Source organism: Eublepharis macularius, chromosome 13, assembly GCF_028583425.1.
Source record: "Eublepharis macularius isolate TG4126 chromosome 13, MPM_Emac_v1.0, whole genome shotgun sequence".
NCBI lineage: Eukaryota > Metazoa > Chordata > Lepidosauria > Squamata > Eublepharidae > Eublepharis > Eublepharis macularius.
In genome coordinates, this window is record NC_072802.1 from 22,515,839 (window position 1) to 22,537,501 (window position 21,663).

The following is a 21,663-nucleotide window of genomic DNA, read 5'->3' on the forward strand; positions in this document are numbered from 1 at the left end:
TGTTTCATGGCATGAACAGTTCAAAAACTTTAATCCCTGATGCCTGTTATAATGATCTCAGTTCAGTTTGTGTAGTATGAAATAAAGCTTGATATGGTTCTCTTATAAAGAAAAATCCTGTCATTCTGTCAAGATTACCTCATCCCTTGGCCCCACAGATTCAGGTGGGTTCTCTATCCAAGCAGAAGTCTATCCCAGAACTATATTCCTGCTGGTATCCCTGGTGCAGCGGGGACAGGACAGGTGACAAATTTGGGATTGCATCTGGTGAGATCCTTTATATTAAAAGACACACCCCAGGAATGTCATACAACAAGCCTGTGACATGAGGCTGAGAGTGGGCAGCTGGTCCAGGGTCATCCAGTGAGCTTCATGACATAATGGTGATTTGCACCCAAGTCTCCCAGATTCTAGTTCGACATCCTAGTTGCTACACCACAGAGGTTCCTGTGTTCCATTCCTCCTAATTTGCCCCTGCTGTGACCTCTTATCCTGTGCTCAGCATATCTTATATGACTCCTGTTTTGTTCATGTAAGGCTATGTGCCGCACAGGGATACCTGTAACTGTTTTGGTTTCAGTTTATTTTGGCTTCAATTTATTTGCTATCCATTAGCTTTTCCAATCTTTCTCTCATCTAATTGCTCAGTTTTCTGTTTGCCTGCTTTTGAAGGTTCCTCCTCTCAGGGCTTTACTTGCATGACCAGAATGTTTGCATGCTAGTAATTTTAGCTTTTTTATTTTTAAAAAGGGCAGTGGCCAGTGTTCCATGCCATGATAGTTGTATCACGTTCATATAATTTATCACGTAATTTATTAACATTTTTGTGGAGTCATTATCTGTACTTTAGAACCAAACTAAAAACAACAAACTCCCATTGGTGGTCACACCACTCCAAAAACTTGTTCAGTTTTCCCAGTAATTTTTTAATCGTTCTGTTTGCCATAGAACGAGCAGTACTTACATAAAGAGTAGCTCAGGACTTTGTTTTGACACTCAACATCTTTTTTCAAAAATGCAGCGTGCCCAGTTCTAAAATGAGCAGAAAAACAGGCGTAATTGATGGCCAAACATTTAGGCCCTTTGCAGGCTTTCAGGCATTAATGGCCTCATCGTCTCCTGCTGTGAAACACACCTTTCTGACACTGTTGCTGTGGATATAAAAAAAGAATGATTTGCTTGATGTATAGAATTTGAATTATTCGATTTCCAGTATTTAATCCACAATATAACACACATTCAGATTTCTTTGCAATATCCTACAAAACATAAAAACAAGGTGAGCCCTGCTGGATCAGACTAGTGGTTCATCTAATCTACATCAGTTGTCCTGAAGGGCAGTATATGAACCGAATGTTGTTGTTGTTGTTATTATTATTATTATTATCCTGTTTACAGCAGCCAACCAGTTGTCCTGGAGGGTCAGCAAACGGGCCCCTGAGGCCATTCCCAGATGCTGCCCCCTCACACTGAGTTTCCTATCTTTTTAACTGTTAAATGTCATAACCAGGGCTTTTTTTTCTGGGAAAAGAGGTGGTGGAACTCAGTGGAGGAACTCAGGAGCACACAATGATGTCACTTTGGGTCAGCTGGAACAAGGGGGGAATTTTTTAAAGTTAAATCGCCCTTGGAGAAAATGGTCACATGGCTGGTGGCCCCACCCGCTGATCTCCAGACAGAGGGGAGTTTAGATTGCCCTCCGCGCGGAGGGCAATCTAAACTCCCCTCTGTCTGGAGATCAGGGAGCGGGGCCACCGGCCATGTGGCCATTTTCAACAGGTGCCGGAACTCTGTTTCACCATGTTCCAGCTGAAAAGAAAGCCCTTGTCATAACCAAAGCCATGACTGGATCTGTCTGCACACGGGAGATAATCAGCCTAGAACTTCCTGATGACTTGGCAATTTCTTGTTTGTTAGCCACATCTATATTTTTGTATGCTGCATGCTACCTTTTTGAGAGAGAGAATAATTTTTAAACTGCCTTTCTCCCCTCAAAAACTCAATAGTGGATTGTAATGGAAATAACAAACCAAAAACAATTGTTTTAAATCAAGTAAATTGTTTAAATCAAGTAAGTAAATAACTTTTATTCTAAGTAGAACAATGTATTTTACAGGACACAGCAAATACATTTTCATAGGTGTGTGAACTTGCCCTCCAGTAATAGCATTTTAAAAGCTTTGGCTGTAGTTGCGTTTCAACATACCTAAGGACTGCAAAATTTCAACAACTTCCTTGATTATAATGCAACCCTTTGATATAATTGAAATGACCCTGCTACAATTGGCCACAACTTTCTACTGAGGTTAATTTCATTTTCTCCTCTCCAAAGGCTCTGTCCTTTTCATCTCCCCTTCTGGGAGGTGAAGATGAAATTAACAAACCCTCTCAGGAGCAATTTCTGTGGGCTCTGTGTAGAGAGGTGAAACGGTGACAGACCCTTTCTTTCTGAACTATGCTTCCTGGCTAACATGGCATTTCCCTACACTTGAGCCAGTTTGGTGTAGTGGTTAAGAGCGTGGGACTCTAATCTGGAGAGCTGGGTTTGATTCCCCACTCCTCCACTTGAAGCCAGCTGGGTAACCTTGGGTCAGTCACAGCTCTCTCAGAGCTCTCTTAGCCCCACCCACCTCACAGGGTGTTTTGTTGTGGGAATAATAATAACATACTTTGTAAACCGCTCTGAATGGGCATTAAGTTGTCCTGAAGGGTGGTATATAAATCAAATGTTGTTGTTGAGCATCCTCATGTAAGATGTCTTGTGTAGAGAGACCCCTAGAGTGATTCCGCACACGTTGGATAATGCACTTCCAATCCTCTTTATAGATCATTTGGAACAGATTTTTTTGTGTACGGAACAAAAAATCCACCTCAAACGATTGATAAAGTGTACTGAAAGTGCATTATCCAATGTGGGTGGAATCAGTCCTAGTCTGACACTAACCACTCACTATCTTACATAGGCTGTCTCTTGATAAAGAACTCAGATTTTGTGTTTTCAAAATTCCCACCCACATCAGTGCCATTTTCCTTCTGTTAGCTCCTTTCAGTCTCCATTTTCTGGCTGCAACACTGGAGAGCTCTTTAAAAAATAAAGAAACCATTTATTGTTATTCTGCTGCAGCAAAGCTCCACAATGAAAAGGGCTAGAGACTGGGTTAAAAAAAATTCAGAGGAATGAGTGGATCATGGTAGTAGATCATTTTAATTGAGGAGAAGTAGTTCTGTAAGATCAAAGAAATGGCTCAAAGGGAAAAGACCTTATAAAGCATATATATATGTATGTGCCGTCAAGTTGCAGTCTACTTATGTTAACCCAGGGCAAGCAAGGAGCAGAAGTGGTTTGCCGTTGCCTTCCTCTGTAGAGTCGTCTTTGGATGGTCTCCCATCCAAGTACCAACCTAGCTGAGCTTCCGAGATCTAATGAGACTGGGCTGTACCTGCCCTTCTACCATCCCTTATAAAGCATAGGATGAACAAAATCAGCTCTTCAGTTTCATGATTTTAAAAACCTTTGCCTTCTAAGTGTTGCTTTGCCTGGGTTAGCAGAGTGGATGTGTTGCTTCAACAAGAAGGAATATTTGAACAAAGAGGGCAGCTTGTTGCTCTTCTCCCAAACCAAACACTATTCCCTAACAATAAAAACACCCGAGAAGCATCAGAATCAAAGGTTTACGTCTTGTGCAGAATCATAGAAGAATTGCAATGTATCTGTAGTCTTCTGTACTACATGCTAGTTTTAGGCAGTGGTGGAATAAAGAGTAGAACTTTATTACCTTTTGGGAGGCAGCTGCTGTGGACTGTGGACTCAATAGTCTTTATCTATGGGAGCGCAGCCAGCATGTAATCTTGGCTGCTCTGACTCATTTGTTTCTTCTCTGGTCATGATAGGACAGCCCAACACCTCTGGCATGGTTAACCGCCGCAACATACTCTCTACAACTGATGCCCTGGTGGTGTCACGGCTAAAGCAAGCTGGCGCCATCCCGCTGGGCGTGACCAACTGCAGCGAACTCTGCATGTGGTTTGAGTCGAGCAACCGTGTCTATGGCCGGACCAACAACCCGTATGACTTGAGATGCATAGTGGGAGGCAGTTCAGGTGAGTTGGGCGGGCCCTCTTCGTAAGCATGTCCTTGAATAACCGGATGAATGGGCTGTGAGTTAACCAGGCCTCCTGAGAGTGAATTGTGCACAATAGCAGGTGCTATTGTGTAGGGGACAATAGAGATCTGATGGTTTTGTGTACAAGAAAAGTTCTTAAAGACCTCAAATGTGAAATGGCGGATGGTCTAACTAGCATTTGTTTCTGAGACTGGCCTCCCTGTCAGAGGACTGGACAGTAGCAAATTTATTTTATTTTATTGATGTCATTTATAGTCCGCCTTTCTCGCTGAGACTAAATGCGGATTACGTAGTGTGAGATTAGTACAGTCAGTATCAAGGACGTTTCCATAAACAATGCCATCGGGTAAATACATGCGAGTTTACAAAGATGTAACATTAGCAAAAGCTCAATTCAGAGTTGGAGAAATGCTGAAACGGAGCATAAGAAATTCTAGGACTGACATTAGACGACATAGAACTACCCAGTAGGGTCATACTTAAAACAACAGGTAGTACATAGGAGCACATACTTCAAGCAATAGATAGTATTTACGGCAACGCAGTGGTGAAGTCTGTGGTCCCTAACTCATTAGCGAAGCATCTCTTTGAGATCATCTCCCTGCAGTACAGCCCTCCTATCTATGTAAAAAGCCTATTTGAAATATAACACTGGTTTTCAAAAATGGGTCCAGAAGACATCCATCAAATTACAGGCCAGTTTGCCTAATATCTGTTTTGGGTACATTAATAGAAACTTAGTATAGATAGAAATGTTAAGCACGTGGAAGAACAAAGCCTGCTGAAGGAAACTTAGCATGGCTTCTGCTAAGGGGGGGAGCGGTTCTGTCTCATTAATCTTTTAAAGTTCTTTGAGAGGGTTACTGATGGTGGGAAATAAACCATGAGGTCCCACAAGGATTAGTATTGGGTTAGGGTTAATGCTATTTAATTTGTCCATAAATTTTCTGAAACTGGGGAGTGAGTACAGTAGTGGCCAAGTTGGGCTCAATCTGTGCTTAACCGCTGAGACTCCTTCACCTGTATAACGTGTATAACGAAGGTGCTAATGTGTTTTAATATACTTCTGTGTATTTTTATCATTATCATTTTATCACTTCTTGTTTATGTTTTACGTGTTTTACTTGGTCAACTGTGATGGCCTTTGGCCGCATGCAGTAAACATTCTGATTCACTTGGGATGGTGAAAACAAAAACAAAAACAAGATTGCAAAGAGCTCCAAGAAGATCTCTCCGGATTTGCTGAACGAGCAACCATATTGCAGATAGTGTTAAGCGGGATGGATCCAACCATCCTCTGGGGAACTTTCCTCCTGGCAGGTTGGAGGAAGAGCCACTTAAGCGGGAGGATCTTTAGTTCAAGTGCCTGACAAGAAGAGGCACATTGGAACAAAAAATCCTGGTGTATATTCCATCAACCATGGATTTCACAGAGTGGAACCTTTCTGCTTCCCCCTCCTACTGTAGCTCACAGTGCCTGCCCCACCCCAGTTTTATTCCTCAGTCAGCAGACCCTTGGAAGCAGCAGAGGATCAAAGCGGTGGTGTGCAGTGAGATTAAATAAAAGTACATGGTGGTGACATCATCCCTGAAGAAGGTACTGATGTGCTTAGCCAGCATGCATGTGAAAGAGATCACAGAGAAGATTCTGTGTGTATCGGTCACTCCGTTTTGTCTTGTGCTGCTCTGTTAACCTGGAATTGCTTTCTTGCAGGGGGAGAGGGCAGTATCCTGGCAGCTGCTGGCTCTGTGATTGGTGTAGGCTCAGATATTGGAGGCAGCATCCGTATGCCTGCCTTCTTCAATGGCATCTTTGGACACAAGCCCACCACAGGTACCAATGGCCAGTTCTTACTGTGAGCATTCTTTTAAGGGAAAGAGAAGAGGAAGTTTTCCTTATGTCTTTATCTTAAGCAGTGGGACTTATTTCCTTTAGTTCAAGTGCCTGACTTTTTTAAAAAGTTTGTTTGTCGGACCTATATTGTGCCCTTTCACCAAGGAAGTCAGAGAAGTATTGTGTGGTTAAACTTGCTTCTGTTCTCAAAAGCTTGTCAAGCTGAGAGAGAATGTCTGACCAAAATCACCCAGTGTACTTTACGGCCAAATAAGGATCTGAACACAGAACTTCCTGCTCTTGAGTTCAGCACTGTAAGAACTATATTTCACTGGGTCTCAGAATTTACCTAGAGCACAGAGCACTCGTTTTGGGGGTTCTCAGATGCTGAGATCCTTTTTGCACTCTCGCTTTGCTTCTGATCTTGTCAAAAGTGAAAGTTCATTGATTTGGCCTGTTTTTGTAAGACTCATTATGCTTCTCCACCTCTGCGTCAGATTTCTCTCTAACGTTAATTGTCCACACAGTCCCAAATTGGAAAAAGAGTTCTGATTGGAAGAAAGATGCTTATTTCATTGCACATCATTTGTTTTGCACACTTGTTAAACGGCTAAAGCAATCAAATGCCAACCCTCCTGCCTGAGAATCTCTCCTCCTCTCGCTCCTCCTACAACTGTAGCATGTGCAAATTCTGGCTAAACCCATCTTGTTCTGAGAGGTTAAGGCAGTATCTTCTTGGCTGCTAAAACTAGAATCTGTTGTGAAGCCTTGTGGGATCTCCTCATGCCACAGAGGCTGTGCCTTGATAATCCAGCTTGCTTTTTTTGCTTTGGGTGATCCTGATTGCTGTGATTGTATGCAGAGTGATCTATAATTACACTTCAAGTCATCCAGAAAACTTTAGATTACATGTATGTAATAGGGTCGCTAATTCCAAGTTGGGGGAACCCCTGGAGATTTTTGGGAGGACCCTGGAGAGGGCAGGGTTTGGGGAGGTGAGGCACCTAGACAGGGTATAATGCTATAGAGTCCACCTTCCAAAGCAGCCATTTCCCCTGGAGGAATTGATCTCTGTGGTCTAGAGATCTGCATCCTTTGGAATTGTAGTTCTGGAAGATCTCCAGGCCCCACCTGGAGCTTGGTAACCATAGTATGTAGATGGAATGTAGGCAGTTATCGGAGAGACAAGGCAAGAGAACTGTAGTGCTGGAGGAAGGGCTGAGTGCCCCGATTAGAAAAGGAGGTAAATTAGAAGAGGTTTTTTTTGTAATCCAGGAATAAATCTATATTTTCCTGCAATACTAGTGTACAAAATGTACATAGATGATTTATTCATAATTATTACAGATAGAACCATTGTAAAAGACCTACGTGATTGGATGAACCCTGTAAATAACAATGTCCAATTCACTTGGTCTTCGAGTGAAACATCTATTAACTATTTGGATGTTGCCACTTGCCACACTACTGAGGGCACACTGGAGATTCGGCCATTTTGCAAAGAGATGGACAGAAATGCATATTTGCATTTTCAATCATTCCACCATTTATATTTACATAAAAATTTCCTTACAGTCAGGCTTAAAAAAAATTCAACACAGGAAATTGATTTCAACCTGGATAGCAAACATTTGGAACAGGATTTTTCTGCCAAAGGTTTCCCTCTTATATCATCAGGGATTGTAGACAATGCGCAGTGGCATGGGATAAAAGAGAACTCTTGAATGCACAACGAAACACCAAGGACGACAGAGCGACTTCTGCCATTGACTACACTCCCCTGGCTAACTTAATTAGACGGGTAGTATATAAGTACTGGCCGCTGGTGCAGGACCTGCCAGGATGTAACAACCCTCCCTGGGTAACTCTTCACAAAACTAAGAGCTTCTGCGTTCATATATGCGGGATTGCAAGCATTAGAGATCTTCCTAAAGGACACCATAAATGTGTCCGCTGTTCCACTTGTAATTTGGTTGTACCCATAGAGTTGGTTGGGACCCTGGGTTTACTCAAGGATGACTTTTCGAAGTGTAACACCTGTAATGTTGTGTATTTAATTCAGTGTCCATGTGAGAAAATGTATGTAGGGAACACAACTCGGGCTATAAAAACACACATACAGGAACACCTCTCAAGAATCCGTTGCAAGGCTGAAGATGCCCCTACGGTTCCCCATTTTATACAGGCAGGACACAGTGAAAAGGAGCTGAAATACACCGTGCTTTATGTCAGCAAACTTAAAGATCCTGCTTTTATTAAGAGAGATTTTTTGAGAAAAGAAGCTTGGTGGATCTTCAAATTAAACAGCGTTAGTCCTAATGGGTTGAACATAAACAATGATCTGTCTTGTTGTTTATGAGGGTGTGTCCTCTGGTAGGACTAACCCTTTAAAAATTTCCTGTAACTTGCTTATAAAGTAAAGAGGCATGTAATTACAACTACGCGCCGGGAATTGGAGGCAGATGCTTGGAGAAGCTGTAGGAACTGTTTGGTATTTATGCTTGTGAGTACTGGTCCAGTGTTTTAATTTTATATTGCTTATAATGGAAATATTTTGTGATTGGACTGCTATTGATTTTTGTAACTGGCTTGATGAAGAATAATTTTGAAATGGGGAAACCCTGCTAGCTGCCCGTCGCGAATACAACTGGATTAACTGTAAAGAGTTCCCATCATACTACACACTGGACCGTTCATGAATTCTATATTGAATAATCGGAATTGAATTGTATTAGAGAATACTTTACTCAGGTTCCTTTCATGGTACTATATATTCAATACACTGAGTAGCTATGGTCACCTTATGAATAGGTGCTAGCACTTTGCATATTTGTATAGGAATGTACTGTTCTTATGTATACAAAGCACATCACACTTTATAACAGACTAGCAACAAAGCCTGTTGTGGGGGAAAATACAACGGGCTCTAGAAAGGGGAGGACAGGCAGGCATTACCTCCTCCTCCACACCTGATTCTGGCTGAGTGAAGGAGGGTGGGCATTGTGACCTGCTCTGTGCCTGATCTCGGCTGGGTGAAGGAGGGGCGGGTATTGCCACCTGCTCCACTCCTGATCCCAGCCGAGTGAAGGGGGAGTGAGCATTGCTTTCTGCTCCGTACCTGATTCCAGCTGGGTGAAGGGGAGCAGGCATTGCCTCCTGCTCCACTACTGATGCCATCTACATGAAGGCGGGGGGGGGCAGGCATTGCCACCTACTCCGCTCCTGATCCTGGCTGGTGAAGGTGGGGGTGGGCATTGCCACTTGCTCCGCTCCTGATCTCAGCTGGGTGAAGGGGGGCGGTTCTACCTGCTCTGCTCATGATCCCAGCTGAATGAAGGCAGGGGCGGGCATTGCCACCTTCTCCATGCCTGAACCCAACTGGATGAAGGTGGGGGACAGGCATTGCCGCCTGCTCTGCTCCTGATCCCGGCCAGTGAAGGCGGGGGTGGGCATTGCCACCTGCTTTCCTCCTTACCCTTGCCTGGGCTTCCCACTGCAGTATGCTGTCTGGAGGGACAGGCTGCCTTGCCTGGGCTTCCTTTTGCAGCAGCACCCTCTTGTGGCCCACCAGGTAAGTAAGTGAGTAGTCTGGGACACACTCTTATATATAGTAGGATTTCTGTATTTGAGTGCGAAATTTATTTTGATTGCCTACTCTTGTGTTCAGACCTGGCTGCCTTTAAATACCACTTTGCCTTACATGCATTAAATGATATACGAAGTATACTTACATTTATTGAAGTTGTTATTTATTGATTGATATTTATCTTCTGTATCAGTCTATTTAGTTAGCTTGTCACGGCGTGTCTCTTGTTCTGAGTCTGTTTACCGTGACTCTCTCCACTAAACTCAGGCAACCCTTGGCGTATGGTCGAGATCACCACTGAAGGTACCGAGTGCTGTGCATAAATCAGAAAAACCTCCAGTGCAGTACAGGGCCAAACAGGAGCAAATACCCGGTGCATAAAAAGTCTGAGTCACACAGTTCAGAAGGGTCAAGAAGTTTTCATGGAGGACTTACCTTCTTCACTAAGTAAAGTTTTTGTAGTAGTGTTTTTTTGTAACTGTATCCTATTGAACATAAGTTAAGCTTGCAGCTGTATCTAAAGACGTCTTGAAATATAATGCTAATCTTTTTGTTTAATAGCATGTGAATTCTGTCTGGTTATCCTTTCCCTCAAGAATAATCGTCCTTGCAAGAGAATGCCAATCAAACTATCTTCTTTGTCACAAATCAACTGCGTTCTTTGCCTGTGTCTAGGTGTTGTTCCCAATGATGGGCAGTTCCCTGAGGCTGTAGGTATACGGAAGACTTTCCTGGGCACGGGCCCCATGTGTCGTTACGCAGAAGACCTGGAGCCCATGTTGAGGGTCATGGCTGGACCGAGCATTGCACAGTAAGCGATTCTCATCTTATCACTCTCCCCTGTATAGAAGTAATCCTAATCTCTTGTAAGAAGTACAGAGTTTATTTTGGTACCTGGCATTGATATTGTTGGCTTCCCCCCCCCCCTTACAAAGAAAGCCTCATGGTAAGGACACTGTTCTCATGGTATTGAACCTTCTGTTAGGGAGTCCCACCAAGAGCAGGTGATAATAGCCAGATATCCCTTGACAAAGCAGTCGTTGCCGCAGCCGCCTGTGGAAATATGAGCTGATACCCCTTTAAGTCAAAGCAGAGGCTTCCTCCCTGAGGCTCAATTGTTTTCTTTTTTTGGTTCCTGTTCAGATTGAAGCTGGATAAAAAGGTATCTCCGGAGAACATAAAGTTCTACTTTATGGAGCATGATGGAGGTTCTCTTTTTGTCTCTCCAGTGGACAAAGAAATTCTTCAAGCTCAGCGGAAGGTAAGAAGGAGGCCATACAGGGTTAGTCAATCACTGGAGACCAATCATTCTTAAAGGATGCCTAGGTAGAAGTTTAAATAAATTGCAGCTCAGCCTTTGTGAATTTAATCTGTCTATGCTATCATGTACCCTTTGGGATTGTGCTGGCCAGAAGCTTAAGAAGTAATGGGAGGATTGTGTTAAAGATAAGAATGGACTGAGGGTTGGCTGTGCCCAGTGTCTTTTCACTGTAGGAAATCAAAATGGCGGACTTAGGGGAGGTGCCTTGGAGCTCCATCCTTTGAACTAAGGTGCCAACAAAAAGAAACAGTTCTTCACTGGAGGAGAGATCAGCTTGTGGGATTCACTGCTGTGGGATGTGGTGATGGCCCTTCGTTTAGTTGAGTCTGAAAAGTGGCGAGACAAAGCCATGGAGGGCTGGTTCCTGAGTGGCTCAAGGCCATGTTAATGAAGTGAACATGGAGGTTTCAGAGGCAAAGAAACCTTTTGATCCCGTCACTAGAGGGCAACAACGTAGGGGAGACTTTGGCCTCCATCCCCTGCTTTGGTAGGCCTTCTTCGTGGATTGGATTGGGCACTGTGTGAAAGAGCATGCTAGACTAGATGGATCATTGATCAGATCCCATGCACCTGCAGTTATATTCTTACGACATTGATGTCCTGTTGAGCGGCGATGAATGGATAGAGCACTTCTGTCTCACGGGCCGTTGTTGTGGGGCATCATTCCCTCTCCTTTGCTGCAAGGGAGAGTTGATGCAGGCGTGCCTTTCGGCTTCCTATTGTAGTTGCAACTTACATGCACATGATGAAAAACGACCAGCACATTGCGCTCTCCAGCTTTAATAGCGGTCACTTGAAGCCCAGGGCCGTTCAGCAGCTGCTCACAAGTTCGGCTGTGACTCGCCAAACTTGTATAAAATAATCTCCTTGCATGTATGAATCAGCCCTCTGCTGTCTGCAGCCGAGGCTTCCAAGGCAAGGGATGCTGCTACTGTCCTCTGTCTCCAGCGGAGCTGTGTTAGTATTATTTTGCTCTCTCTTTTCCGATGTAATGGGGAGGAAGGGTTCAAAACACCCTTCACCGCATCACTTTCCTTGGGTATAAAAGCAGCCAGAGGCTTTTGTGGAACTCCATTTACAAATGAATAAAGGACGGATCCAGCATTACAGCAATGCAACATACCAGCAGGTTTGGGTCAAAGGGGGTAGAATTTATTTATTTATTTATTTATTAGATTTTTGGTCTGCCCTCTCCGCCAGGCGGGCTCAGGGCAGACTACAACATTTCAATTGACATAAATAACAACTAAAAACAGATACAACATTATACAAATAACATTAAAACAACTTTATACAATAAATACAATACAGCTTCTCTTCAGATGGCGGCAATAAAATACTACATTTCAGGGCCTAGATCATATATAGGATCATATATAGGGTGGTGGACAGATCTTTAGTGTGGCTGGTGGGGGCCCAGCCTAGCCTCTACCATATGCCTGGCGGAACATCTCTGTCTTACAGGCCCGGCGGAAAGATAACAAATCCCGCCAGGCCCTGGTTTCCTCAGACAGAGGTCCACCAGGTCAGTGCCAGGACCGAAAAGTTCCTGGCTCTGATCAAGGCCAGGCGGGCCTCCCTTGGGCCAGGGACCACCAACAGTTGTTTATTTGTTGAACGAAGCATCCTCTGGGGTACATATGTGGAGAGGAGGTCCTGCAGATATTCTGGGTCCAGTCCACATAGGGCTTTATAGGTCAACACCAAAACCTTGAACCGGACCCGGTACTCAACCGGCAATCAGTGCAGCTGGCGTAGTATAGGTGTTATATGTTCCCTAACTGGGACCCTTGCAATTACTTGCACAGCTGCATTTTAGACCAGCTGTAGCCTCCGGATCAGGCCCAGGGGAAGCCCTGCATAGAGCGAGTTGCAGTAGTCTAATCTAGAGGTGACCATTGCTTGGATCATTGCAGTTAAGTCATGGGTTGATAGGTAGGGGACAAGCTGCCGGGCCTGTCTTAGATAGAAAAATGAAGACCGGGCAACCGCTGCGACCTGTGCTTCCATAGTCAGGGAGGCATCCAGGATCACCCCCAGGCTCCTAACTCTCAAAACCAGTGCAAGTAGCACTCCACCAAGAGCGGGGAGCCTGAGCCCCACGCCCATAGCCCCCAGACCCACATGCAGGACCTCCGTCTTTGTGGGATTTAATTTCAACCGATTCGGCTTCAACCATCCAGTCACAGCTTCGAAGGCACGCTCCAAGACATCTGGGGCAGAGTTGGGCCGTCCGTCCATCATCAGATATAGTTGGGTGTCATCAGCATATTGATGACACCCAAGTCCGAAACTTCACACCAGCTGGGTGAGGCAAATAAATGGGAATGGGAGGCAAATAAATCTGCCTTTTGATAGGGCAGTTTCTGCCAGAAAGAGCAGACCCCGTTCATCTCAGTAGGGCTTATGCAAAACATTGCCTCAGGGGGAGTCACTGGAAGAGGACGCCATTTCATTTTTCTGGCTCAGCCACCAGTGTGACTCGGACTAGTCCTAATTAACTGATGTTGTTTGCTACCAACTGGTCGGTTCCATCCAATCAAAAGGAAGTCAGTTTCTCCACTTTGCATAAGTTTCTCTACTTTGTGTAAGAGAAATTCCACGTGATTTTGCCGCTACTTCTTCCTGATCCTCCAAGCAGAAGATTGCTGGAGACAATGTATGCATTCACCAACACACGTCTCAGGGCAAATGCATCTTTTAAAACTAGAGTTGTAGTAGTAGTAGTAGAGAAGTGAGTACCTTTCAGCATGCATAGGATACCTTTCCATAGCTTCTGTACACCTCTGATAGTTGGAGGAAGGGCCTTCGAGGCAGAGAGCTTGCCGTAGTTTGCCTTGGGCCCTGGTTCCTTTCATTTCTGAAATGAAGCCTTGTCCAGCTGTCGGAAAGACCATTCTTTGCCTGCTGTCTGCCTGGAATCTTCACAAGGTTCCTCTTGGGCAAAAAGTGTTATCCGCATAGAGGGCCATTGTCCCACAACCTCTGTTCAGCTGCCTTCATCACTGTTACTATAGGAGGGCAGGCGTGGTCTTATGCCTCTTCTTTCCCCCCTTGTTTTAAGGTGGTAGAAAACCTGGAGGCTAAGCTGGGAGTTGAAGTTCAACGTGTGGCTATTCACAAAATGAAGTACTCCTTCCAGATCTGGTCCACCATGATGTCTGCCAAGTCCAGCGATGGACAGGTGAATTATGTGCATACCTCTTGCAGCGGAAAGGCACTGCCCCTATGCTGTTGGTGACAAGAAACACTTGATTTCCCACACTTTCAGAGACTTTCTGCTCACTAGGGTGCAGTCAGGTCTGTAGAACCTCATTATCATCCTGCACGTACTGAGAGTGCGCCATGGATACTCCCTCTGCCACACAAAGGCATATTGCAGGAGAAGGTCAGTTGTGATGGGCAAACTGTCTTTCCATTACTGATCTGGTTCAGTTGTGGGACACGTGCTTTGCATACAGAATGTTGCAGGTTTAGTCCTGGGCATTTACAATCAAAGGATCTTGGGTACTAAGGGCAGGAAAGACCTTTCTTTGCCTGAGCCACTGCTGGTTAGTAGCGATCTGACTTGGTATAAGGCCGTTTTGTATATTCACGTTAAACTCAGGGCTATTTCTGATTTGTTTTGCCTTAGCTTCCTTATTGCAGTGCTGTTTTCAGGATCTTCCACACGATGTCACCCTCTGGTCTGTGTCCCCCCCCCCCTTTGCTGCAACCTTTTCCCACACCTGGTTTGATGATCACAAAATTCCTCTGCGTGTGATGTAAACGGGAAGGGGTGCAGTTTTTTCACATCCTGCAAGTATTGTAAAGTGTTGGGCTAGGATCTGGGACAACTAGATTCAAATCCCCACTCTGCTGTGAAAGCTTGCTAGGTGACCTCGGGCCAGTCACACAAATCTCAGCCTAACCTCTACCACACAATGTTGTTGTGAGGATCAAATGGAGGAGAGAATTATGTAAGCCACCTTAGATCCCCATTGGATAGAAAGGTGGAGTATAAATGAAGTAAGTAAATAAATAGGTACCATTTTCCTTACCTAAGTCCCTGCTGTGGCCATTTCACCGCCTTTTCTGGAGGGGCTAGAGCGAAATAATGTTATAATGACCTATCGCAATAATATATTAGTTGCCGGGTTTCTTTTTTAAAAAGCAATCTCTAGCTCTTCTGGTTGTAGGGTTGTAATGGAAAAGGTACTGGATGCAGGTTATGGCTCCACAACAAAAAGGGCTAGAGGCTTACTTTTTTGGAAAAATTGAAAACTAGGAAAAGTTCTCTGGTGTCAGGGTAGGAAGTGGCAGCCACAGATGGCTGAGGGCCAAGCTACAAGTGACGAATGACACTTGAACGGCAAGTGAACAGACACACGTGTATTCCTCCCTGTTCACTTGAGCTCCACTTGATCACTACGTGGAGCGCAAGTGGAGCACAAGTGAACAGGGAGGAATTCACGTGAGTCTGTTCACTTGCCGTTCGAGTGTCATTCGTCACTTGTAGCTTGGCCCTGAGAGAAGGAAGGTGTAGGGATGCTCTGTTGTGGATGCTGTGTTGTCCCTGCGAATGCCTCCGCATTCATAGCGGTCATGAGAGGCACACAGAGAATCATCTCCATGCGGAAGCAGTCTTGGTAAGATTCCAAGGAATCCGAAGGTTGCCTGCAATACAATTTGCAAACGACTAGCTTAGGCTTTTCATTGTCTGATCCCGCAGCTCATCCCTCACCCTGGGAAGCTGGTCATTGTGCTCTGTAAAGTGAAAGAGGCGGCAGTCTGTCTGCACCAAATCACCTGAGAAAATGCTGGTGATGGGGACTCAAATAGGAAGTGTTCCAGGATTCTCTCTCTCCCTCCCATTTAATGCATGTTACTTTCAGAAAATTCATAACTTTGCGGACCTGCTCGGAGACCCTGGGAAGCCAGTGTGGCCATCGTGGGAGCTTGTGAAATGGATGGTGGGGAGGTCTCCACACACCCTTCCAGCCGTTGGTAATGTTGCATTTCATAAGTCTGTTTGTCAGTTGCATCTTTTCACTGCTTTCAACTATCATCCGTGATAGGAACATTCATTTTTTCCTTGGTAGCTATCTAACTAACTTTGGATCTGTCGTGTTATATCCTGTAGTAATGTTCAGCACCCAAAGGTGGCACAAGACCCTTGAAAGTAGAACTGTAATACTTTACATGTCACAACATGCTCCAGTTAAGCCGAGATTGTGTACGAATACAACTTTCTGCTCTGCGCATCCCCCGTCTTCTGTAGGACATCATTAAGGATTATTCCTTTGCATTATTTATTTTAAAGATTTCTACCCTGCTTTTCTCCCCCATTGAGGAGCCAAAACAGCTTACAGCATCATTCTCCCCTCTTCCACTTTATTTTCATAAATACTACCTTGTGTGGTAGGTTGGGATTGAGAGGGAATGACTAGCAAAAGTCATCTTGAAAAATTCCATTGCAGAGAGGAGATTTGAACCCATGGCTCCCAGATCCTGGGAGCCCTTACCTCCATTGCACCATACAAGACACCTACTTGCAGTTATGAAAGCAGCAGCTGCATGAGCAAAGCAGCTAGGGAGGCCCGACTTTTCTGACCTTTACCCCCCCTCCTTCCCCTTCCTGACTCACAAGTGGGTCAGATACAATGGTTCTGTTTATTCTGCTGACAGTGGGACCTTCCTTAAAGTCCTTGCAATACATGGTCCCACTATTAACAGCAAGGACTCTTTGGATCCAGGCCATTGTTTTCAGACTTGCATATGTGTTTTTGGATTTAGTAGAACTCTTTTATAAATGCCACAGCAGGCTTTGTCTTGATCTGTGTGTCCTTTTGTCTCCCTTTAACCTGCCTGTGTCTTTGAATTCTTTCTCCTTAGTATTAGCCATAATGGAGAAGTTTATGAACAACAGCTCTGAGTCGAATGCTAAGCTAGAAGGGATAGCACACAGTCTACGGACAGAGCTGGTGGATTTGCTAAAGGATGACGGTGTCCTCTTGTACCCTTCACATCCTGTAATAGCTCCTAGACACCATGTTCCTCTAGGAATGCCCTTCAATTTTGCCTATACAGGTAAGGGTCAACATTGCCTTCAAAAAGCCATTGACCACTTGAACTATGTATTTGGCGTCCTTAACCAGAGCACCTTAAATGAAAATCATGTTAATGTGTATTGATATATCCCTGAGGATAAGGTCTTTTCTGGGAGCTAGCTGATACTTGTGTGTATTTGGCAGTTCTCTGCACATAGCTGGATGTGATCCTTGTATCTCTTTTCTCCTCCTCTCCCCAAGCCTTGCAGAGTTATCATATATACTTTCATCTCTATTTACAATACAGCTCAGTCCCATAGCACTTCTGTCTCAAGCAAGCATGAAGGACAATTACACTGAGGCCTTAATGGTCCTGTATCCTGAGTCTGGGGCTCTGGGGCTTTGTCTGTGCCCAGAATTTGATGATGATGATGATGATTGCTTTTTTGTAGTCTGCCTTTCTCACTGAGATACAAGGTGGATTATATACTGCAAGTGAATACAATCTTACTACATAAAAGGGAAACCGTGTTCAAGATGACACACTTTTTATCCTGGTGTGCCTACACAGGAGCACCAGGATAAAAAGTGTGTGGTGGCCAATACAGCCTCCGGAGGGCGCTGCCGCAGCAGGATGACCAGGTGAGCCTGCCCGTCTCTGCCGCAAGCTACCTGCAGCCCTCCAAAACCCCACTTGAGCCAAGGAAGGGAGGGGAAGGGCGAGCCTGCCTGCTCCACCCTCCTCAGCCCTGCTTGAGCTGGGAAGGGAAGGAAAGGGTGAGGCGCCCACCAGCCGCCACTGCTCCGATTGAGCCGGGAATGGGGTGGGAAGGGTGAGCCATCCGCCAACCTTTGTAGCCCCGCTTGAGCTGGGAATGGGGAGGGAAGGGCGAGCCATCCACTGGCCTCTGCAGCCCCGCTTGAGCCGGAGAAGGGGCAGGAAGGGTGAGGCGCCTGCTGGCCTCCGCAGCCCAGCTTGGGGCAGGAAGGGCAAGCCCCCCACTGTCCTCCAAAGCCCTGATCCTCAGCTCCCCCCATCAGCCCTCCCCAGCCTCTATTGAACCAAGGATGGGGTGGGAAGTGTGAGCCCACCTGCCGCGCCCTCCCCAGATCCGATCCCCAGTCACCCGCCTATCAGCCCTGCCCAGCCTCCTCAGCCCCACTGCCTGCCAGCCCTCCCCAATCCACCACCTGCTAGCCCTCCCCGACCCCTCACGTGTCAGCCCTCCCACCTGCCAGCTGTCCCCAGCCCCAGCTTTCTAGAGCCCGTATGTTTTCCCACAATGGGCTTTGTTGCTAGTATAATCAATAACTAGGACTTTTCAATAACTTGGACGTCACAGCAAAAATACAATATGACCAGCACATTCAATGAGAAACAGTATACAATAGGGTATGGTAGCTGTAAATTTGAATACTGGTATACAGCTGAAACATATAGATGAAACCTTTCTGAATTCAAGCATAAGTGATTAACATGACATCTTTAGCAATGTCAAACTACCCAGTAAGAGTGTATCTACGTTAGCAGATAGTACCCAATATCCTAGTATACAGTCTCTGTCCCTTACTAAGGTATCTCTTTGAGCTATTTCTTATGGCACAGCCCTGAAGTCTGGGTAGAAAGCCCTCCTGAATAATTCAGTCTTGCATAGTTTGCGGAAAACCACGGGAGTAGAAGCTTTCCTGACCTCTTCAGGCAGACCATTCCACATGGTGGAGGCTACTACATAGAAAGCACGTGTACGGATGGTTGTTGATTTTGCCTAACTGCATGGCAGTATCTGGAGAAGGCCCTGTTAAGATGAGCCAGTGTGAAGCTCTACAACATAGTTGGGTATTCAGAGCAAGTGTGGTATAGTGGTTTGTGCTGGGCTAGGATCTGGGAGGAGGTGTGGCATAGTGGTTAGAGTGTCAGACCGTGTTCTGGGAGACCCAGGTCCAAGCCCTGACTCTGCCATGGAAACTTACTGGGTGACCTTGGGCCAATCACACCCTCTCACCCTAACCTACCTCACAAGGCTGTTGTGAGGATACAGTGGAAGAGAGAAGAACAATGTTAGCCTTGTTGGGTCCCCGGTGAGGAGAAAGGCAAGATATAAATGAAGGAAATAAATATCCTTATACTTGCTCCTCAGTAATCCGTTTGCATTCTAAAACCATGCCTTAAAAAGTCCCCAAATTTCAGAGAACAGCAGAGTAAAACATGAATGGATTGTTTTGTGCCTTGAGCCTGCTTCTCAACTCCTCTCTCTCTCCCTCTCTCTTTTTTAGCCATCTTCAACATACTTGGCTTACCGGTGACCCAGTGCCCACTGGGCTTGAGCAAAGATGGCCTGCCCCTTGGCATTCAAGTGGTGGCTGGCCTTCACAATGACCACTTGACCCTGGCTGTAGCACGGCACTTGGAGAAGGAGTTTGGGGGCTGGGTTTGTCCTGGCAAATGCTAACTGTGCTAGCGTGGGACCCAGAGATAACCGGAACACAAAGACCATCCCACCTGTGACCCATCTAGCAAAAGGCAACTGTGTCTGAAATGGGAAGAACCTGATGGGGGCGCCAGACAACCATTTTAGTTGCTTCCTCTGATATGGTGGAGGACAAGCTCTACATTTAGTTTTTCTCCCTTGCTCGTTGCAACTGATGTGAAACAATAAGGGGAAAGGATATGCTGTGGTGGGCTGTTCGGATCCCTGGCTGGAGAGAGTCACGTTATGGGAGAGGACGGCTTTGTCTGTTTGTTTTGTCTTGGCTAAGGCGGCAATAGAGCTGGGCTTCAATCCTTCTACTTCTGCTTTTTCTTTTACTGCTTTAAGGACAAAACCTGACCCAGGAGCCTCAGAGGGCTGCTCTGAAGTCTCGCTCCCCGTCTTTTTGTTGGAGTTTTGGGGGGCGCCAACTCTTTGTATCCGAATGGAACGTTAACGGTGATAAAGGAACCGTTCCTGGGAGCCTCATTCCTTCATGGCCTCAGCTTGGCTTGAATGTTTCCGTTCCGCAGCTCTGGCTGCCTGCTTGACTGTAGGATTTTGCAAAACTCAGAGCTGGGGTAGGCAGACGTGCAAGGCGACGGCTGACTCTTGTAATGCATATGTTGATAAATTAGGGAAAACCTTGTGGAGCCCATTCTCTTTCTTAAAACTGCAGGGATCCAAGGGATGCTTTGTATTGTACAGGAGTTTCTTTTTCTTCCTGTGCTAATTGATCACGGGTCCTCATGACATCAGTTAACTCTGTTCATTGGATGCGCTGAAAAACAACGTGACGTTCACCATTTTGGTTGGCTCAAACATATGCTATTGCACTGGTATTAAAAAAACCCTAATATCTTAGAATCATATAACAATAACAACAATAACAATAAATAACATTTGGTTTATATACTGCCCTTCAGGACGACTTAACACCCACTCAGAGCAGTTTACAAAGTATGTCATTATTATCCCCACAGCAGCAAACACCCTGTGAGGTGGGTGTGGCTGAGAGAGCTTCTAGAAGCTGTGACTGACCCAAGGTCACCCAGCTGGCTTCAAGTGGAGGAGTGGGGAATCAAACCTGGTTCTCCAGATAAGAGTCCCGTGCTCTTAAACACTACACCAAACTGGCTGTCCCAAACTGGCTCATAAAGTTGGAAAGTATCTCCAGAGTCACCCTCTGCAAAATGCAGGAAATTCACAACTACCTTCTCCCACATCCCCAATGACCCCTGCTTCATGCCCAGACGATGGCAAAACACCTCCAGGATTCCTAGCCAAACTGGCCTGGAGAAAATTGCTATCTGACCCCAAAGTGGTGATAGGCATTACCCTGGGTGTGTTAGAAGGGTCCAAAAGAACTAAGCACTGATGTAACCCTTCCTGCCCTCCCTCTCGTGATCTGCCTAGGTTCACAGAATCAGCATTGCTGTCAGATGGCCATCTAGCCTCAGCTTAAAAACCTCCAAAGAAGGAGAGCCCACCACCTCCCAAGGAAGCCTGTTCCACTGAGGGACCGTTCTATCAGGAAGTTTTTCCTAATGTTTAGCTGAAAATTCTTTTGATTTAATTTTAACCGATTGGTTCTGGTCCGACTTTCTGGGGCAACAGAAAACAACTCCGCGCCATCCTCTATATGACAGCCCTTCAAGCACTTGAAGATGGTTATCATCTCACCTCTCAGTCATCTCTTCTCCAGGCTAAACATTCCAAGCTCCTTCAACCTTTCCCCATAGGAGTTGGTCTCCAGACCCCTCACCATCTTCATTGTCCTCCTCTGGATACGTTCCAGCTTGTCTAGATCCTTCTTAAACTGTGGTGCCCAAAACTCAACACTACAGCAAGTCTAACCAGAGCAGAGTAGAGCAATACCATCACTTCTCATGATCTGGACAATATACTTCTGTTGTTACAGCCCGAAATTGCATTTGCCTTTTTAGCTACCACATAACACAGCTGACTCATGTTCAGTGTATGGTCTGCTAAGACCCCTAGATTCTTTTTGCACATACTACTACCAAGCAAGAATAGTATTACGAGTAGGAAAGTATAACAAAAACAATACCATGAAACCTAACTAAGAAGGAATTTAAGCTATCAGAATCTATATTAAAGTATATTTAATGCAAGTTTCCATGTAATCATTCAAATGGTATTTCACTGCATAACCATCTACAGCCAGTTAGTACATAAAATGTATATATCTACAAAGAACTTTAGTTTCACATATACCATTCCTATAATGTACTAAAGTGCGAATGCCATTCAATATTACATATAGCAATTCCTATATCC

At 45.2% G+C, this 21,663-nt stretch overlaps 1 protein-coding gene across 1 annotated transcript in view; it reads left to right on the forward strand.

The window, feature by feature from the left end:
* Positions 1 to 20,010, forward strand: part of FAAH2 (fatty acid amide hydrolase 2) — a 31,347-nt gene extending 11,337 nt beyond the window's left edge. The window contains exons 4-11 of the mRNA XM_054996831.1: positions 3,892 to 4,101; positions 5,839 to 5,958; positions 10,220 to 10,355; positions 10,688 to 10,805; positions 13,930 to 14,049; positions 15,740 to 15,851; positions 16,740 to 16,934; positions 19,169 to 20,010. Coding sequence (XP_054852806.1) covers positions 3,892 to 4,101; positions 5,839 to 5,958; positions 10,220 to 10,355; positions 10,688 to 10,805; positions 13,930 to 14,049; positions 15,740 to 15,851; positions 16,740 to 16,934; positions 19,169 to 19,344 — 1,187 coding nt within the window. The 3' untranslated portion in view covers positions 19,345 to 20,010. The remainder of the gene's footprint in view (positions 1 to 3,891; positions 4,102 to 5,838; positions 5,959 to 10,219; positions 10,356 to 10,687; positions 10,806 to 13,929; positions 14,050 to 15,739; positions 15,852 to 16,739; positions 16,935 to 19,168) is intronic.
* Positions 20,011 to 21,663: the final 1,653 nt, after the last annotated feature.